This window comes from Macaca fascicularis, chromosome 6 (genome assembly GCF_037993035.2).
Source record: "Macaca fascicularis isolate 582-1 chromosome 6, T2T-MFA8v1.1".
NCBI classification, from domain to species: Eukaryota; Metazoa; Chordata; class Mammalia; order Primates; family Cercopithecidae; genus Macaca; species Macaca fascicularis.
Window position 1 is genome coordinate 109510788 of NC_088380.1, and position 19959 is coordinate 109530746.

The window sequence follows — 19959 nt, forward strand, 5'->3', positions numbered from 1 at the left end:
ACAATAATTTCTATATGCACAAAATGTTTCCTCCTAAAGTTATCACGTTAAGAAGTCTATTCATTAATCTATTCCAACCATATTTATTGAAATATAATTTCATTCATAAAATATGTATAGATGGAGAAATTTATCTCAATCATGAGAAAAGAATAAACATAAACAAAACCCATGCTGTCCTGCAGCTTTCATTTAAGTGAGGAGAGACAAGATTAACTGCTCAATTTATGGATGGGTGCCATTTCTCAATATATCTCTGGAATTCCACTCTAGAAACTACCTTCAAACTAGCTTCTGAAGAAAAATTAAAAAGCTGTTTAATCACCTTATAGTCACAGTTACTTTTGATCAGAATTTTCATTTTCCAATTTAAACTTATTTGTTGGATTTTATCACAAATAACTTCTGATTATTTCCAAAAATCATATTCATTCTGCAGTGATAACAATTCGACAAAGATTTAACTGAATGTTTGTAAAAAATGCATGGCAGGAAAAATATATAAATTATGAAGGTCTTTGGAATACCTGAACAGACCCATAAACTGATAACTCACAAATGATACTTAACTGTTGGTTTAATTCTTTACGCTTGAAATGCCAGTCTTTTTGATGCACTACTACAATTATTAAGGAGATTTCACAGATATACCAAGGAATGCCTACCATTTGGCATACAGTACACTGGAAAGAGTAGGATCAGTTGACTTCTAGCAAGAACCCCAAAATTCCTATAGGTGAATTTTCTATTAGGAGAAGTTGAAGGTCCCAATGGGTCATAAAGTTACAAAACTCAGACTTATTTCATGATTCTCAAAATTTGATTTTGGTTATATTTGGTTTTGGGTTTCTGTCATACATGACATTCTAACTCAAGATGGAACAAGCACAAAAGATGAGAGCACATACTAGGCCTGACTTACTATGAACATATTCTCCTCCTAAAAAAACCTTGTATGATTGCCATTGAAAAGGTAATGATTTAGTCAAACGAATTCCAGCTCCATTTAAATTCTGCCTACACAAAAAAATTCAATGATACAAATCTGATTCTAAATAATCTCTTATCTAAATATGGCATTTTCAAGTGTTTAAATGATGCTTCTTTCCTTTTCAAATTATACTTAAGTTATTTTAAAAAACTGTGAAGGAAAATACAACTCCCTTTAAATGGTTTTTAAATAAAAATAACCATGCCAAAAATACTTAATGAGAGGTGATACCCAGAATAAACCTGGAGAAATAATAAATTGTAAATATCTATCAGAAAGACAGTATTCATAATATTCTAAATACATAAGCCATACCCACTGTTTGACATCATTGGTCACAGATGTCCAATAATAATTGGATTCTACCAGAGTGAGGGTCCTAGATATACCATGATGAGCTCCACTGTCATTTTCATGGCATTCTCTTAAGACTTTCTTCTTTTCCTCTTCTGAAACAATTACCAAACGATTTTGTTTTCTGTCTTTTCCAACATAAAACAGCTTTTTATCTGGAATAAATGATACCAAAAACATAGAATTGTAATTTTTAGAGAAGTATGTAGTTCTAAGAGAATCATAGCCTTCTGTTTAAACCATGAAGGTTTTTGTTTTGTTTTACAAAATCTTACTGCATTTAAAACAAAATATTTATTTGTAATGATGCTACCACACAAAAGTTCTTTGCTGTTACACTTACTTAGACACTTAGGAAGGGCGGTAGCTGCTATAATTTTGTACCTATCAATATAAACAGAGCCAGCTTGTTCACCAAAGCATGTAATAAGTACGGAAATACAAAATTATCTCTCTATGGGAGTACTTAAAGTAGGAAGATTTTGCAGGCACATCCTAAAAATGGAACAGATTAGCAAATAAATTACATATAGAGAAACACCTACCTGGAACAGAATTTTCTAAAATAATGTTTTATCATCACTGCATTTTTGCAAGCAAACAGCTCTCTCCGCTTTTTCTATATCTGAGTAGAAGGTAGGGATGGTGAAGTGGGGAAGTGGAAAAAACTTTAATCCTCAAGACAATTCTGTTTCCTTAGGAGTACAACTGAGAAGAATCTTCAGCTCGGAAGTAACCAGGGGATGGAGCAAATCACCATCTACCTCTCTAGTGTGAATGGGCTAGCTATTCAAATTCCAAAATACACCATTCAGCTACTAATATGAGTAAGCAGATTGATGAGTGGAACATTCCTTACTTTTTAGAATTAGAAGATAAGCAATCTAAGAGCAGGAACCTTATCTATGTTATTCTTCAATATATCTCCAAGGTTTAGAATGTGACTGGCACATAGCAGAAACCCAGTTAATATTTGTTACATAAATTATCAAATATATGAATGAATGAATCCTCACTTCAGTTTAAGAGGTAATGGGTATGCCTAATCTTAAGTATAAGGGAGTTATTGGTAGGGATACACAGGGAGACGCAAGCAGGCATTTATTTATTATCTTACAGTTTTATTAACCTGCTTTGGGGTAAGCCTAAGAGACAAAATTACCATTTATAACACAAAATCCATTTAATTATCTGGTGACTACTTGTTGCTTATCTCATCCCAAATTTCTCTTCCCCTTTATATGCGGAAAAAGAGGGAAAAATTATCATGACCTTCCAAGATAAATATCCCACTGCCTTTCAAATATTTAGTCCATTCAGGAAGATCCAAGGGTCCTAAAATGAATGTGATCCTGAGAATATTTAATGGCAGTGGTGGGGTTGGGGGGACATGATCACAGAAATATAGTTAATTCCTTCCAATTTTCATGTTAGTAAACAAACCAGTTAACTTTGTCAACATTTTCCTATTAAGCATCAAAAAAGTTCCTCATTGAAAGTGGCATCAGTGCTGGAAAGTACACCGTTAGAGACCACGAAAGGGTAAAAGCAGAAGTCGTTAATTTAGAAAAATGTTTTGTTTTCTTTCATGGTATCATATTCTGTCTATAATTTAAACCACCCTTTTCATGCTTACTGGCCTTCAGTTAGCTGAGTGTAATTTTTATTTTGCTTTTGATTGAGTGGCATCATCAATTCAACTGGTAATTATTTAGCAACAACCAATTACTACAGAAGTTCTCAAATTTCCACAAAGAAGAATGTAGGGAAGAATCAATAATCAAAATTTTGAACATTAATTTTACCTTTGAAGACAAATTTTTTTGCTGCTCTTCTTATACCACTTCGCTCACTTGGCAGTGTAGTTGGATGATATTCACCAGTTCGTTTGTAATATGCAATCTGTTTAAGATGAAGGTCACCATTTTTTCCACTACGGACCATTGTGAACCTAGGTAAAAGGTATTTAAAAAGGTAACTTAAATTTTAAGCTAACTGAATTGCTATTTAAGTTAAGACTTCTGTCATATTTCTATTTACATATGAACTGAGAATTCCCAGAATTTATTTGTGAGGGAGATAATTGCAGTACAGGAAAGGAACAGTGATGTATATGAACGAAAATACACAAATGCTATTTTTGATATACCCCATGACAAATTATCTTGTCTCTTTCCACTTGATAAGAAATGCTGAAAATTTTCCACATACTGAGAAAAAAGGAAATGAACCAGTACACTTCAAAAACGTTTACTTAAAATTTCATTTGCTATCAACTGAAATGTTACTTTCACGGGATGGTAACACAGGAAGATCCTGTCATGTGACATTTAAATAAATAAGTTATAAGAGAAGAAATACAGCTTTATATTATTTCTAAATATATTCATGGTTATTTCTTCTTCTTGCACCTCAGCCCTAAGGTGGTAACTATGTTTGCTGCTGCTAGTCGCCAGGTGCCATGCTGTTTACTTTGTTACTGTCTGTCTATAGAAAGAAGTTCCATTAAATTTTCTTTAAAATCCCACCAGAATGTCTTCTGTCTCCTGCTAGGATTCTGACACGTATCTTACAATTTTGAAATTACATTAAAAAAAAAGATGTTTACTGACCACTAGAGGATCTAGGGATGAGACTAAAAGAGTATTTACTGGAAAGAGAATGCTGGAACAAAGCAGAACAGACTGTGCCTATCACCATGGCTTAAACAGCTTATCAATTCACTTCCCCTATAATACAGCTCTTTGCAAATGTAAATCCATCTTTCTGATCTATTTTTAACTTCTAGAGAGAGTCACAGTACATTTCTTACCTTAAGTTAACACAAAGTGTATGTCAATTTAAAAACAAAGGTTCTGAAATGTTAACACAGTCCCATCATGACCTAAAAAACAAGTTAATTATCTCTATAAAGTATTATAAGACAATTAGTTTGTTCTAAGTTTAATTCATTTCCAACTGATTATTAAATATATGATTTTTTTCATCTAATAGATGGCTGTACCCCAAACCAAACAAATGTAGCCTATCACAGTTTCTAAATCATCTCAAAGATAAATGGATGAGATTTAAGACTTTTTATACAAATAAAGTAAATAAGATAAGTCAACTGGCGTAAGGACGGACAGACACATCACTGTAATTGAACAAGGAGTCCAGAATTATATTCACACATGTAAAGTCAATACATTTACAACAAAGATACCAATACAATGAGGAAAGAGGTGGTCTTTTCAATAAATAATGCTAGACAACTACATAACTGTACTAGGGGGAAAAATGAACCTTAACCACCTACCTCACATCTTACACAAAAATTAATTCCAGACAAATCATAAACTTAAATGTGAAAGATAAATGACAATGAATCTGGAAGAAAACATAGGAAAAGATCTTTCAAATCTTAGGATAAGCAAAGATTTCTTAAATAAGACACAAAAAACACTATCCTTAAAAGAAAGAAAATTAACAATAGTGCTTTATCAAAATAAAAATGTGTACTCATCAAAGACACCATTAAGAAAGTGAAAACACAGGACACACATTGGGAGAAGATACCTTTAATACATATATCTAACAAAGGAGTCAGACCCAGTGTATGTAAGGAACTTCTAAAAATCAAAAAGAAAAGGACAAAACCCAATTCAAAAAATGGGGGGAAATTTTTACACAGCACTTCATAAAAGAGAATATCCAATGGTCAATAAGCAAGTGAAAATATGCTCAACATCGTTATTCCTCAGGGCAATGCAAATAAAACCACGATGACTAAGAACTACACACTACTGAACGGCTAAAATTAAAAACTAAAGACAACACCAAGTGTTGGTGCAGACAGGTAGCAACTGGAACTCTCATACATTGTGGGAGGAAAAAATGTTGCAACCACTTTGGAAAACTGAGTTTCTTCTAAAGCTAAACACAAATTTACCCTAAAGGCTTGGCAATTCTAAGTTTATATTCCAGTGCAATGAGTCTATGACTATCAAAATCTGTGTACAAAAATGTTTATAAATATTTTATAGTCATAATAGCCACTACATGGAAACAGTAAAGGTATCAAGAAGTTTTACCACGTATATACTCTGTTCTGGTCCTGTAGCCACTTCTATTGCTACCAAGTTTCACGTCGCTCTAGGTCAGTGCTTTTCAAACCATCTGTGGTGAAACACTAGTGGTATCCTACTGCCCTCCAATCTGCCACGTAAGACCTCTTGATACCTTTACTTTCCATGTCATCCTCACTATACTCTCTCCTCTGCCAGGATTCCATGGCAAACTTTTACTTCCTAATCAATTTTCAATTCATGAAGCGTTGTGTGATTTCAAGTTGGGAATATAGAACCCGTTTGTCTACCCATCCATTTGCCTGCCTGTCATTCTAGCTCTGCATTAATCATCCTCAACTCTCAAAAAAAAAAAAAGAAACCAAAATCATTTTTAGTTTGTGTCCTTTATTTTCATCTCTACACTACAGTGATACACGTTCTTTCAAGTCTAAGGGACAGAAACCTGTTTAGATGAAATCAATATACAGACTATACATACTATAAATGTATAGATGAAATCTATATATTTAGAGATATAGATGAAATCAATATACAGACTATACATACTATAAAATTAATAATATACTATATATAACCTCCTGTTATAGTTTTCCCTTAATAGTTTTTGTAACTATTAATGTCCCAAATCATCTAAGCGATCTAAAAGAAAATCTAGAAATATCCCATCGTAGCCAGCTGGGAGCATGGTGTCTCTAGGAAGATGAGGTTTATAAAAGAAAGATAAAAATTGTGTATTTCCTCCCTTTTAGAGACCAGTAAAGATTGCAAAAACTCCTGAAGGGCCTTAAAAAGAAAAGGGGAGAAGCTTTTTCAGGCCTGTAAAAGCCCACAGAAGGAAAAAAACAAACTCTCACACCTTAGAGGAAGTACAGGCCCCAAAACACAGAGGGATGTGGGTAACTGGAACTGGCAGAAAACAAACTAGCCATTGGAAAAAAAAAATGTGAGTCTGTGTAATACACAGTAGCTTCTGTATTTTGCTCTTATATTTAAAAACCTCTGGGGTTCCAAGTTCCTACCATCTCTTGTCTTCCTCCCCCTACCCATTTACCTCCTGGAGAGACCAGAAAACTTTTCTATCTAATGAAAGATGAAGTCTTCAGTATATTAAGTCTATGCCATTAGAACACTGTTGGTTTTTCTATTTATAACGAATATATAAAAACTCCTCAGAAAAGGTCTATTTACTGAAATTAACTTCTCTGCTTTGAAATCTTTAACTTTTGAATAACTGAAAATAGATCGAAATAGAGAAATTTGCTCTCCTCAGAGTAAACCTATAGTACACAGGGACAAGGAGAAAAGGAAACCACTACAAAAATCTTTGGAGACTGAGCTCTTTAAGGTTTTTGGTTTGTTTTTTTCTTATCAAACTAGTGGGAGAAGACTAACACATATCTATGTTAGGGAGAGGGACATAAAAATCACTGGGAGAAGACATAAAAACCATAAATTTCCTACAGATTTTCATATTTCACAAATGCTTTCACAAGTATATTATTTTCATTTTTATATGGGTGAGTTGTCTTGACTCGACAACAGAACTAAGACTTAAAGGCGTGGTTATTTGCCTGACATAGTCACCTTGAAACTTACTTAGACTATTCCTAGCATATTTTTTTCTTCCAAATGATTTACTTGACAGAGTGGACACTATGAGACTGCCTCTGGGCATTATCTTCTACTTAGTGGCTAAGGTCTAGACTATTTAGCCTATCCTCTACAACCTGGCAGGACATAACACAGCTTCTTCTCTCACTAGTTTCCTTTGTATACCCATGGCCATATCCCCAACCATTCTCTATACCTTGGTTTACATCATTTCCCCCTAAATGGTATATCCTTCCACCTAATTAAGCCTTACCCATCTTTCGAAATCAAGCTCTAGCACCTCAATGAAGCAAACGTTCCATGATCTCTGAATCTAAAGTGATCTTGACCTCTCCTAATCTTCCTTGTTGCTACTGTAGAACTTCCAAGTTTTACCCTTTTTAATAGTTTTTTGCCTGTTCATCCATATAACCTTGAATTTGCTCATTCAGTTCCTGAGCTCTAAAACCCTTATATATACTAGATGACACTAATGCAAAGTTAAATAAGATGAAATCCCTGTCCTCACAGAGCTTATGGTATGAGAGGAAAAGAGGAGTATATCAGCATTTATATAGTTTAGAGTGGTGTTATAACAGATGTATGCGAAGAGAACTATCAAAACAGATGTGCAGAGACACAGACCCACCTGGAGAAGGAGGAAAAGCATTGATTATGGATGAGGTAGAACCTTGAACTTTATTCCATTGCTACTGCCTTACTTCACACTCACCTTCTATCTGACATTGTGTCCTCTGTCTCTAATATAGTCCTTGTCCTCACTGCAGTCACAGAGGTCAAACTAAAACACAAATCTTATCAAAATATTCACTTAACTCGAAATATGCCTTTTGCCATTCCTGATTGTCTTAGTCCACTTGGGAGGCTATAACAAATATACCATAAACTGGATGGCTTATCAACAGAAATTTCTTTCTCACAGTTCTGGAGGCTAGGAAGTACAAGATCAAGATGCCAGCAAATTTAGTGTCTACTAAGGGTTCACTTTCTTATGGGCAGCTGTCTTCTCACTGTAACTTCACATGAGGGAAGGGGGAAGGGGTTTCTCTCAGACTCTTTAAAAGATAGGCACTAATCCCATTAATGAGAGCTCTGAGCCCTGATCAAGTCACCTCTCCAAAGTTCTACCTCTTTTTTTTTTTTAGACAGAGTTGTGCTCTGTCGCCCAGACTGGAGTGCAGTGGCATGATCTCAGCTTACTGTAACCTCTGCCTCCCAGGCTCAAGCAAATTTCGTTCCACAGCCTCTCGAGTAGCTGGGACTATGGGCGCATGCCACCATGTCCAGCTAATTTTTATATTTTTAGTAGAGATGGGGTTTCACTATGTTGGCCAGGCTGCTCTCGAACTCCTGACCTCAAGTGATCCACCCATCTCAGCCTCCCAAAGTGCTAGGATTACAGGTGTGAGCTACTGCGCCCAGCCCCAAAGTGCAGTCTCTTAATACCATCAACTTGGTGGTTAGGATTTCAACACATGAATTTTGGGAGAATACAACCATTAAGACCATGACACTAATGATATCTAAATACCTCTGCCATTATGCAAAGCTTTATAAGATATGGTTCTTTATCAGTCTCTCCACGTTTTTCTCTTGGCATTCTCAATTCAAAAAATAACCACAGTTCTTCAACTATCCCATGCAGTGTGTTCATACCTTTTCATTGATACTTTTGCCTGGAATGAACTTTATTGCTATTTCTCCAGCCCCTAATCATCTTTCAAAACTCTGGCTAGGTGTCATTTCCTACAGAGTGTCTTCTAACCACTCCAACCTGGAATAACTTAACATTTTAAGAATGACTTGGAGTTACAAGATTAGATTTCTATTCTATAAAGTGTATTGTACACCAATATGGAATAGAGATTGGGGTAGAGACAGGAATATCTGTACCAGTCAGCTAGGAAACTACTGTACAATTAAAGCAAGAAATGAGGAAATTCTGAGCCAAAGCAGTGCCAGTATAGATGGATAGATACATTATATAATAACTGTGACTGACTAGATGTGTGGAGTAAATGCAAAGAAGAATCTGGGATCACTTCTGTCTGAAGCTCTGGCTTAGGGAGAAAGATGACAATATTAAGCAGGTTGTATTCTTCATGGATAAACTCGGCATGTAAAAAGTAGGTGAAGTTAAGGCAATGGAAGAAGGATCAGATGGAAAGTGTACAGAGTAGGAAGTGCAGTGGACATATCCTTATCCTTCAACATTAATGAGTTCACTCATCCATGAATCCTTTCTGATCACATCTCCAATCTCAGGGAGAACTGTGCACACTTTCCTTGGTACATTCACAGTAATATGGGTCAACATTTATCATAAAATCTGAAACACTCTATTGAATATATTAGTTTATATGTCTCTCTCCCAAATATATTGTAAACCTTTAGGGACATAAGAATAGCCAGAGACATAGGAAAAAAGCAGGAAGAGGTTCTGGTAATAGAAGTTTGGCAAATACACCGTTCTTAGAAGTAGACAGAGAGGCTAAGTGATATAAGAATCATAATGTAGCTAGTGGTTTTGGCAACATAATGTAGCTAGTGGTTTTGGTAACAGTACAGTTACAGTATAGCAGGGCGGTTGGCAACCAGACTGAAATGACACAAGGAAAGAGTGGAAAGTCAGAAAGTGGATTTAGAAACTTGAGCTTAGCTATAAAGGCAAGGAGCTACAAGATAGTTGCTAGAGGCAGATGTAAGGTTCATTCCTTGATCTAAAAAACGTTACTGAGTAACTGCTATGTGCCAGTTACAACATCGGAGACAGGATAATAAACAAGATGTAGATTCTCCTGACCTTCATTGAGTTTACATTCTAGTGGGGTTAAAATTTTTGACAGCCGTGTTATTAGCCACATCACCCACAAAAGCCAAATGATGGAAGCAACTCAAGTGTCCATCAATGGCTGCATGGATAAACAAAACATGGTGTATTTATTCACACACCTTTAAAAGGAAGGAGATTCTGACACACGTTACCATATGGATGAATCTTGAGGACGTTAAGCTAAGTGAAATGAATGAGTCACAAAAAGATAAATACTGTATGATTCCACCTATATGAGGTACTCAGAGTAGTCAAATACATACAGACAAAAAGAACAATGATGGTTGCATAGAACAGAGGGTGGGGAGGAGAGAATGGAAGAGTTATTGTTTAACTGGTCAAGAGTTTCAGTTATACAAAATGAAAAGACTTCTTGAGATGGATGGTGGTAATAGTTGTAAACCCATGTGAATGTACTTAATGCCACTGAACTGTATGTACACTTAAAAATGGTTAAGATGGGCCGGGCGCGGTGGCTCAAGCCTGTAATCCCAGCACTTTGGGAGGCCGAGATGGGCGGATCACGAGGTCAGGAGATCGAGACCATCCTGGCTAACACGGTGAAACCCCGTCTCTACTAAGAAATACAAAAAATAGCCGGGCGAGGTGGCAGCGCCTGTAGTCCCAGCTACTCGGGAGGCTGAGGCCGGAGAATGGCGTGAACCCGGGAGGCGGAGCTTGCAGTGAGCTGAGATCCGGCCACTGCACTCCAGCCTGGGCTACAGAGCGAGACTCCGTCTCAAAAAAAAAAAAAAAAAAAAAAAAAAATGATTAAGATGGTAAATTTCATGTTATGTGTGATTTACTACAATTACAACAATTTTTTTTAAAAAACAAGATTGTTTTGCTTTCAACAAAGGAATAACCCAAAAAGTTTAATGCTAGCGGACGGGCTTCTAGAAAGACCACTGAAAACAGAGGGAAAAAAATTATGGTATGACGTTCCTGAGATGGCAGCAGGGGATGATATCCAATTCACAAACAGGGATTCGTCCGTGATCTCTTCCACTAAAGATATTATAGTGAATATAATCGTGGAGCAAAATTATTTCTTTCTGAAATACCACTAAAAATTCCCATATAGGCTTCTGACTAGAATGCAGAAAGCTAGAGTAACTCCCCCTCTATCTCTGAGAAAAAGTGGGACAAGATGCCAATTTTATCCAAATGATCTATAGATTCAATGCAGTCCCAATCAGGAACCCTCAAGCTCTTTTGCAGAAACTGACAAGCTGATTCTAAAATTGATATGGAAAGCTAAAGGACTCAGAATAATTAAAACAACTTTGAGAAATGAATATAGTTGAAGAATTTCACATTATTTGGTTTCAGGACTTTCTATACTGCTATGGTAATGAAGACTGTGTTATAATGGCAAAATGACAACCTTAAATCTATGGAACAGAATAGTGCCAGAAACAGTCGCTCAGTTACGGTAAACTGATTTTTAACAAAGGTGCCAAGGTAATTCAATGAAGAAAGGATAATCTTTTCAACAAATGCTGTAACAATTAAACATCCTTTGAAAAAAGGTGAACCTCAACTAATACCTCACATGTTATGTAAAAATTACTTCATGATGGGTCACAGATCTAAACGTACAACTTAAAACTATACAACTTCTAGAAAACAACAACAAAAATTCTTTGTGAGCTTAGGTTGGGTAATGGCTTCCTAGATAGCAAAGAAAAAGCACCTATGCATAAAGAAAAAATTAAAATTTTTATTCTTTAAAGAACTGCCAAAAAAAGAGAAAAATAACACTGGGATAAAATATTTGCAATACATATATATATGATAAATAACTTTTATCTAGAAGTTATAAAGAACTCTCAAAGCTTAACAAGAAAACAACCCAATTTAAAACCTAGAAATACAGACACTTCACCAGAGATATGGTTAGTAAATAAACACATGAAAAAATGCTCAACATCAATAGACAATGAAAAAATGTAAATTAAAACCACAATAAGACATGACTACACACTAACGACAACAAAAACAAAACAAAACCTAACAATACTAGGTACTACCAAGGATACTCTTGCTGGTGATAATAGAAAATGATGTAAACATGTTGGAAAACAGTTTGGCAATTTCTTATAAAATTAAACATCAATTTACCATATGGTCCAGCAATACCAATCTTAGATACTAACCCTAAAGAAAATATATACACCTAAAAACCTGTAAGTGAATGTTTCTAGAAGTTTTATTCCTAACAGCCAAAACCTGAAAACAAATGTTCATCAACTGGTGAATGGATAAACAAATTATAGTAGATCCACATACGGAATACTATTAAGCATTGATAAGGAACAAACTACAAATAGACCTAACAATATGAATAAATCTCAAAATCATTATGCTAAGTGAAATAAGCCAGACACAAACGGCTATATATCATATATTTCTGTTTATATGACATCTGGAAAAGCCAAAAGTATAGGAAGAGGAAATAATTTTAAAAAATTAAAAATTTTAAAAACAATTGCCAATGCAATTGCACCACATAAGAATGTTTTGGTCAAGGATGGACTGCCTACTGGTCTGATAAGATGATAGCGGAGCATATATAGAACCTGATATAGGGCATTTGATATTAGCACTGCAGATCAAGCAGGAGAAATCAATGATACCCAATAATGTGCAGGGACATTTTTTTTTATATGAAGAAAAAAATATATATATATGCACACGCACACACACACCATCTAGGTTCATGTAGGTAGTCTGTATTCGTGCATTGCTGAAACTGCCTAACAAAGCATTTCTCAGAATTTATTACCACTGCTAAATGACTCACGACTACAGCTGCAAATAGTTATGCAGTATTTTACTATGATAATCCTCACAATACTCCATGGAGTTGGTATTAGTTTTATATCCATTTTACAGGTAAGAAAATGGGGGTCCAGAGATTGTCCAATTTACTAAAGGTAATAAAGTGAGTACACGCGCTGACATTTGTAACTTGGAGTCTCTTACTTCAAATTTTATGCTCTTCCCTGGTGCTATACCAATAAGTCAATTAACTTGTCATCCTTAGCTTTTATAATACTTGATTCAGGCCTCTGTTACACAAATTTTAAAGTGATTTTTGTAATCAATAAGTTTGATTATAAACGAGGAATGGAAATAGCTTATTAATTTTTTATGTTTACATTGTTTAACATCATGTTCAGAACACAGTGGACACTCAACTATTTGTGAATGAATAAAGAATTACTTGCATTTCCTGAAAGGAGAATTAAAAATTATAGCAAATATTCCAAAGGTAACTTATTTCACTTTTGAAAACATTATAGTTCACTTTCACGAACATGGCACTATAAGTAAACTGTGTCTAAGAAGGTACAGACTTAAGCCTTAATATCTATGTTTGGAAGAGGACATAATCTCTTTTCCTTTTTTGCAATCATGAGGATGAAAATAATGGACTTAAAAGTCCTTTGTATATGGTAAAGTAATGTATAATTATTATCATATCTAAGTATTATCATCCATATCAGGCTATTTAGAGTAACAGAGAAGCCTTTCTTTTCTCAAAATCTTCATCTACATGAAAAAATATTTTAAAATATCTTTCCTTTCATTAATGGTGTTAATGCTTTATAACAATGTTTATAAAGCTTTAGTGCTAAGAAGAAAATCAGAAGACTCAGGAGTTGTATTCTTTTATAACGATATTACAGTCTAATGCAGTTCACAAACTGCTGGTTCTTGAGGTAGAGAGGCAGATGACAAGAGAAAAAGAAAATGCGTAAGAAAGAAAACTCAGTTCACAGAAAGCATAGCCCTTGAAGTAGTTTAAAGTTTTACTGCTAATAATTGGTATTCATACACAAAAGTAACATAAAAGAAACAGTCTTTGTTTTTGTTTTTTCAAAGCCCATACATACACTACTTGGTCCCTAGGAACAACGTATTTGAAAAGTAGTTAATATGAGAAAATGGCTTGAAACTGTAATATTCGGGACAAATATAAGTATCTTCTTATTAAGTGGTTTCAACTACATAAAGAAAGACTGTCCTGGGACTTCTTTGGATATGCTCATATTTTCAAGAATTTCTCTTAAAATCATTACTTATGTACTTAAACGTGTAGGAATAAGAAAAAAATGAAAGTGGTTGATTACAACTTGTAGTTTTGCATGAGGAATGTCAGGGTCTTATTTGGTTAAGCTTTACACACTTTGTCCCCTCCATAACATCAAATAAAATCAACTCATTGCTTAATTCCTTTGATAATTTTATGTTTGTCTTCAATACAGTAAGACAGTTAGGTATTACGTCAAGATTAGGATTTAACTGTTTCACCAAGGGTTAAAAACAAAGCTACCAATTTAAGCCCCTAAAAGGTTAAAATACCCGCTAGTTCCATCTTAAAATCTACAATTTTCAATCAACACGTTAACTTGGATCGGAATTCTGACATTTGAATTATTCTATTTTAAGCTCCAAAAAATGGACACGCACAATTTCATGCAACGTCAAGGAGTTGTAAATTTAAATACACTTCTCTGTAATCTGGTTCACTTCAGAGTACAAATTCATTTAACAAAAAAAAATGCCTTCATCGCCATATGCATTCACATGAAGCCACATGGGATAAACGCATTTCCACTTTAAAAAGTATCTACTTTGGTTCAGAAATGCCCATTTAAGAAAAACCTACACTGAGATAAAGTGGACATTTTTCTTTTAAAACTACGTGACAGGATTCCCTCTTGACCTCACGTTTCTCCCCGCCACTTATTTAAATTTGGGGCAAAATTTCTGATTAAATGACTGATCAAAGTAATGGGGAGAATTCTTCAATGCCGGCCAAAAGTGCTCGGAGTTTCAAACGCTGTGAGGGAGCATTTCCTAAGCTTTGGGCGACTTGTTAACGGAATCTTAAGGGCAAGGTCCAACCACACTTAGAATCAGCAGGAAAATGACCATTTGGTAAAACTCAATTACACCCAGTAGGCACCTCCCCAGGCCCGAAACGGCACTCGCCCTTTCTGCTCAGCTAGCGCGGGACATCGCAACGCCCAAGGCCCTCCCGTCTCAACGGCGCCTGCGCAAAATCTCCCCACAGAGTCAATTAAACCCTTCCTTAGGCCGGTCGAGGCTAATGGTTTTGAAATTACTGTCGGGTTACGCCTCACTTTAAAAAACAAGTAGGTATGACACAGCACACCAGAACGACCACTCACCGAGGTGGTCCTAAATTCAAACGACAGATTTAAGCTTCCTCTCGTGATTTATCTGGCGCTGCCGGAAGCGGAACTACCCAGGTCCTTTAGAGGCCAGTCCTTTTGGGAGCCTTGGAACCACGGTCAGAAAGGTTAGGACGGATCGTTTGGCTCTTGCCGGAAATCGTTCCGCCCGGTGAGGTTTCGGCGTGAGACCCGAGGAGGGCGGGGAAGAGGCGTGACGGAGATTTCTGAGGTGTAGTAGCCTGAGGTGCCCCTATGTGGCCCTATAGCTGTTACTGAAGGAAGTAGCCTACGTCCACGCCTACAACTGAAGTAACTTGACGAACACCTCACCCCTGCCTCCGGGATGAAAGTGGGTAACCTAGACCTGAATGGACTTGACCATCTCACAACTGCTCGCGTGACGACCGCATTCGTGGCAGGTGAGGGCCCCAAAACTGGAGGAGAACCGGAGATGCGGAACCTGATCATGCCAGGGTTGAGGCGGCTGCTGGGCTTCTGCTTTGTCTCCTGTGCTCTGCAGAGCCTAAACACGCGCTCCACCGAGGGGCATGTGCTGCAGAGAATGACAGCCTGGGCGTGGAGTGACAGTATAGCTTTGAGGGTCCTTTCGCGCCTTGATTTCTCCTCCTGCTCCTCCATTGCTTCCCTTTTTCATTTCTTGGGTTTGAGACCCCAGAAATTGAAGCTCAGCTAAAAGGGAACTGTCGAGCTTCTACCCCACGCTGTTCCTGGCTCCACCGAAGTGATTAGCCTCGAGTTATGGGACTGCTGTGGGTAGAGGTGGCTTTTTAAAAAATTTTCTTCCTTAGTCCTTATCCCTCTCTGTCAACCCCACACCCACTTTAACAGAACAAAAGCCTCGCGTGTTGCAGCCTTTCATAGTAGGGACCGAGGCTGCAGGTCACTGCCGCACCTAATCATTTGGAGGGCGTTGCAGCCTTCCGCGCCTTAAAGGAGAAAGGGCCAGGGTGGTGATCCCGGGATCTCATTCACGAGGTTCTTGACCTCTTCCTGGGAGTTTGCGACTCCTGGAGTCCTTTGGGTAGTAGGTGTCTTGCTGGAAGGCTTAACTATGGAAGTGGGAAGCGTAGCTGACCTTAGCACATAAAATCCTCGCTCTACACTGGGACAGGATTTTGTTTTGCTATTGTGAATTATTTAATGAAATAGCTAATTTTTTTTGTCTTAGATAGATAAAATAATGATAGTTGCCATTAACTGAGTCTTATGTGTGCCGAGTGCTTTACATATTTTGTCATTCGTTCCTCTCAACAATTCCAGGAGATACGTTAGATTATCACCACCATTTTACAGAGTTAGAAATTGAGGAGCAGTCAAGCAACTTGCCCTAGTAAACAGTTGTAAGTAAACGTTTCAATCTGTGTTAAAAACCAGATCTGTCTGCCTTCAAAATCTGTATTCTATTGTCCCGTTCTGTTCTTCCTTGATTTCAATTTCTTCACTAACATTTTCAGTGTCGGAAAGTATTCATTCATTTAAAAAAAATTGGTGTACCTACTTATATGTCTGACAAAAGTTAGACATGATCTCTGTCTTTATGTAGCATTGTGATGCAGAATTAAGTAGTACAGAACTCAGAATGCTGTACTTACTGCAGCACAGGTTTATTTAAAGCAAATGACTAAACCTATGTGCAGAAAATTTTAAAATTTTATATTCATATAACTTTCAGAGTAGTTGTTGTGAGAGTATTAAACTGAACAATTGGTAGAACATTTGTTGATTACCCAAATAAGTGCTATGAACCAAGTTAAGTAGCGGGAATATATAGATTAGGTCCTCATTCTCTAGGAGCTCCCATACAACCACAATATAGACAGTGTTATGGACTATTTTCTCATGTGGAAAAGGAATTGTGTTTATATAGGAAGATGTTCTTATTTTTAGGAGATGCATACAAAAGTACTTAGAGTTGAAGTGTGTTGATATCTAGTACCTTCAAATGGTACAGCAAGTGTATGTGTGTGTGTGTGTATAAATAGCAAGCATGGCAAAATGTTGGCAATCGTTAAGTATAATGGTGGGCATATGGATGATTAATAAACTGTTCTTTCAACTTTTGTGAATATTTGTAATTTTTCATAATAAAAAGTTGGGGAGGAAAAAACCCAACTCTGATGGAAACAGATAAGTGAAAAGATAGATCCAAAATGCTGCGGAACATAGAAGATGGGAGAGGGTTTTTACGTATATTTAGGGCCTATCAAAGGTGTGATAGTTCTCAGGAAAACCTTCATTGAAGATCTTCCAGTTGGTTTTTGAATGCGGCATAGGAACTTTCAAGGAGAGCAGTGAATTCCAGGCAGAAGGAAATGCAGGTTCAGCAAAAAGGTATTAAATGAACGTTTGAAGAAGGAAAAAAAAAAAAAATCAACATGAAGGTTGTGTGGAACTTGGAATGGGCTTTTTTTGTGTAATCTTATAAATGAACCAGATTGCCTTTGCCAGCCTGCAGAAGCTTATTTATTCCCTATTACATGGATGTACTATTAGTGCCCTGGAAAGGAGACACAATTTATAACAGTGTTTCCATTGGAAAATGCTTTTGGAATTTCAGGAAAACTGGTTATGTGTTTGCGTTCAGGCTGAGCAGCAGGAGCAGGAGCTCCCATTTCCTCTGATTTTGAGAGCAGAGATTTACTAGTTTATAGTTGGGCTCCTGAGGGAACCGATGGAAAGGGCTACAATGATGGCTTGGAAATATTAAGTTCAGGTAAGGGGGATCTGAATACTAGGTGGGACTGATGGATGATCCAGGGTGTTATTTTGAGGATCAGGTAGCTCTGGCTGTGACCAGTAAAAGTATGAAAGAGAAGAATGATTATCCCAGGCAGTAGTGTTCATGATAGTCTCAAGCAGTGTGGTAAGACTAGAAAAGATGTAGAGGTCTCCAACAACAACAGTGGCAAAGGGGAGTTTCTGTGACTCATTAGACAAGAGGTAAGTAGATACATTCTAAATTGAGTTATTTATATTTGTTCCTTGCCAATTAAATTTGTTAGAAAACTGTCATAACAACATTTAACAAGATATTAAACAACTAACATTTACTGAGTGCTTAATATGTGCTATTTGCTGTGGCATCTGTATTGTAATTTCATTGTCAAAACAATATATGAAATTTAGAATCCCATTTTACAGATGATGACTAGAGAGGTTCAATAACTTGACTAAGGACACAGAGCTGAGCAACTTTCAGAAAAAGTTTTCAAATCCAGTTTTGAGTCTAGAGCAATTGTTCTTATAGTGTGATTCCAAGATGAGCAACATCAGCATCACCTTGGAACTTTTGGAAAGGCAAAATATTGGGCCCCACCCCCAGAGTTTTGAGTTTGGTGTTTTAACAAGTCCCTACAGGTGATTCCATTGCATTCTAATGTTTGAGAACTACTGCATTGAGTGTGGACATTTTTAGTAGCATAATACTCATTTCAGATTCTTTTAGATTTATATGTTAGAGTCAGTAGGGAGTTTGGTTTATAGGAGTGTTTATGGAACCTATGGTTTATTGTTTAATATACGCCAAGCACTTATGCTATCTCACTTAGTCTTTACAGGGTTACAGATGTTACTATTCTCCCTTTTTTATAGACTAATAGCAACTAGCGTAAGTCACTAGCTACGAAGTGACAGATTAAAACAGATGTACCTGACTCCAGAACATTCCCCTTCCACTATTGAAATATTTGAGCTCTTTTTAGATGGAAAGAGTAAAAAACTTAAAAGAAACCAAGAGATATTTGCTATTTGATAGAAAACAGAACTGAGATCAACTTATCCACCAACATCAAGTTTTACAGCAACTAGAAACTTTCTGGGTTTTTTTGTTTTTTTTGTTTTTTTTTTTCAGTAGACATTTTTTACATGTTAAATAATGCAGAGGAATAGAACAAAAGGCATTGATTTATAAAGTAAATTATTTCTACTTTTATTTTTAAATTGCAAATTATTTTAAATGTAACACTGTAATTTAAAGATGGTTAAAGTGAAGGCTAACTGGGTAAATTGATTTTAATATCTACTGGGGAGTCACCAGTTATACTGGAATTAGATCTTTAGGAATAGAACTTTTGGAGTTATGCTTTTAATTCTACCTAGCATATTGTTTGACTTTTAAGAATATTTGATCAATTAATTTATTTTACTACCAGTAATCAAATGAAGCATTTGTTACGTAGTTTCATCTTGGTATATAATTAATTTTAATATGACCAGGAAACAAGTACATGTAAACAACTATGGTAAGGAATATTTTGAGATGATACTGCTCATATATGATAGTTCTTATATATTTATTTAATTAATTAATTAATTTATTTATTTATTTGAGGCAGAGTCTTTCTCTGTTATTCAAGCTGGAGTATAGTGGCACAGTCATAGCTCACTGGAGCTTCAAACTGCTGGGCTCAAGCGATCCTCCCACCTCAACCTCCCAAGTAGCTAGGATTACAGGTGCGAGCTATGATAGTTCTTTAACTGATACTCATGGATGCCTGGTTATGTGGAAGAGTTTGAATGTCAGTGAATCACATAAAATTGCTTGCAGAATTTAGTGCACATGTACTTTCTTTTTTTCTGAGGAGAAGATCCATAGATTTTATTAGATTTGTTAAAGAGTTTTCGACTTCTACACGTTTAAGAGCTGCTATTTAATGAAATCTTGTTCTGATTCTAATCTTTTTTTGTTCATTTATGTATGAGACCAGAATATAGAATTGTTATGTTCCCTAAAATACCTGTTTACAGACAGCTTTACAAATTGACTTAATGTAATTTCAGATTAATATTTGTCAGTGGTTTTTAAAGCTGCATTCCTTTTGTCTGTTCTTTTCCATTGCATTCAGATATTTCGTAACTATGTGCTAACAG

General features: G+C 36.1%; 2 protein-coding genes across 41 annotated transcripts in view; one reads left to right on the plus strand and one right to left on the minus strand.

Annotated features, from left to right (window-relative positions):
- Window positions 1–15141, minus strand: part of GIN1 (gypsy retrotransposon integrase 1) — a 32541-nt gene extending 17400 nt beyond the window's left edge. Inside the window, exons 1-3 of one of the 2 annotated variants that reach the window (XM_073994002.1) lie at window positions 15064–15141; window positions 3151–3296; window positions 1311–1500 (exon numbers count right to left, since the gene is read on the minus strand). Coding sequence is in view for 1 of the 2 variants with exons in the window: in XM_045394077.3 (XP_045250012.1) it covers window positions 1307–1500; window positions 3151–3289 (333 nt within the window). In the remaining variant the exon portion in view is untranslated. Of the gene's footprint in view, window positions 1–1306; window positions 1501–3150; window positions 3297–15063 lie in introns of both variants that reach the window. The other variant, XM_045394077.3, reaches the window with a different exon arrangement.
- Window positions 15142–15251: 110 nt separating this feature from the next.
- PPIP5K2 (diphosphoinositol pentakisphosphate kinase 2) overlaps window positions 15252–19959 on the plus strand; it is a 77674-nt gene continuing 72966 nt past the window's right edge. For 38 of the 39 annotated variants that reach the window (XR_012413995.1, XR_012413993.1, XR_012413994.1 and 35 more), the window contains exon 1: window positions 15252–15488. The gene's annotated coding sequence lies outside the window, so the exon portion shown is untranslated. Of the gene's footprint in view, window positions 15489–19424; window positions 19543–19959 lie in introns of all 39 variants that reach the window. The other variant, XM_073993994.1, reaches the window with a different exon arrangement.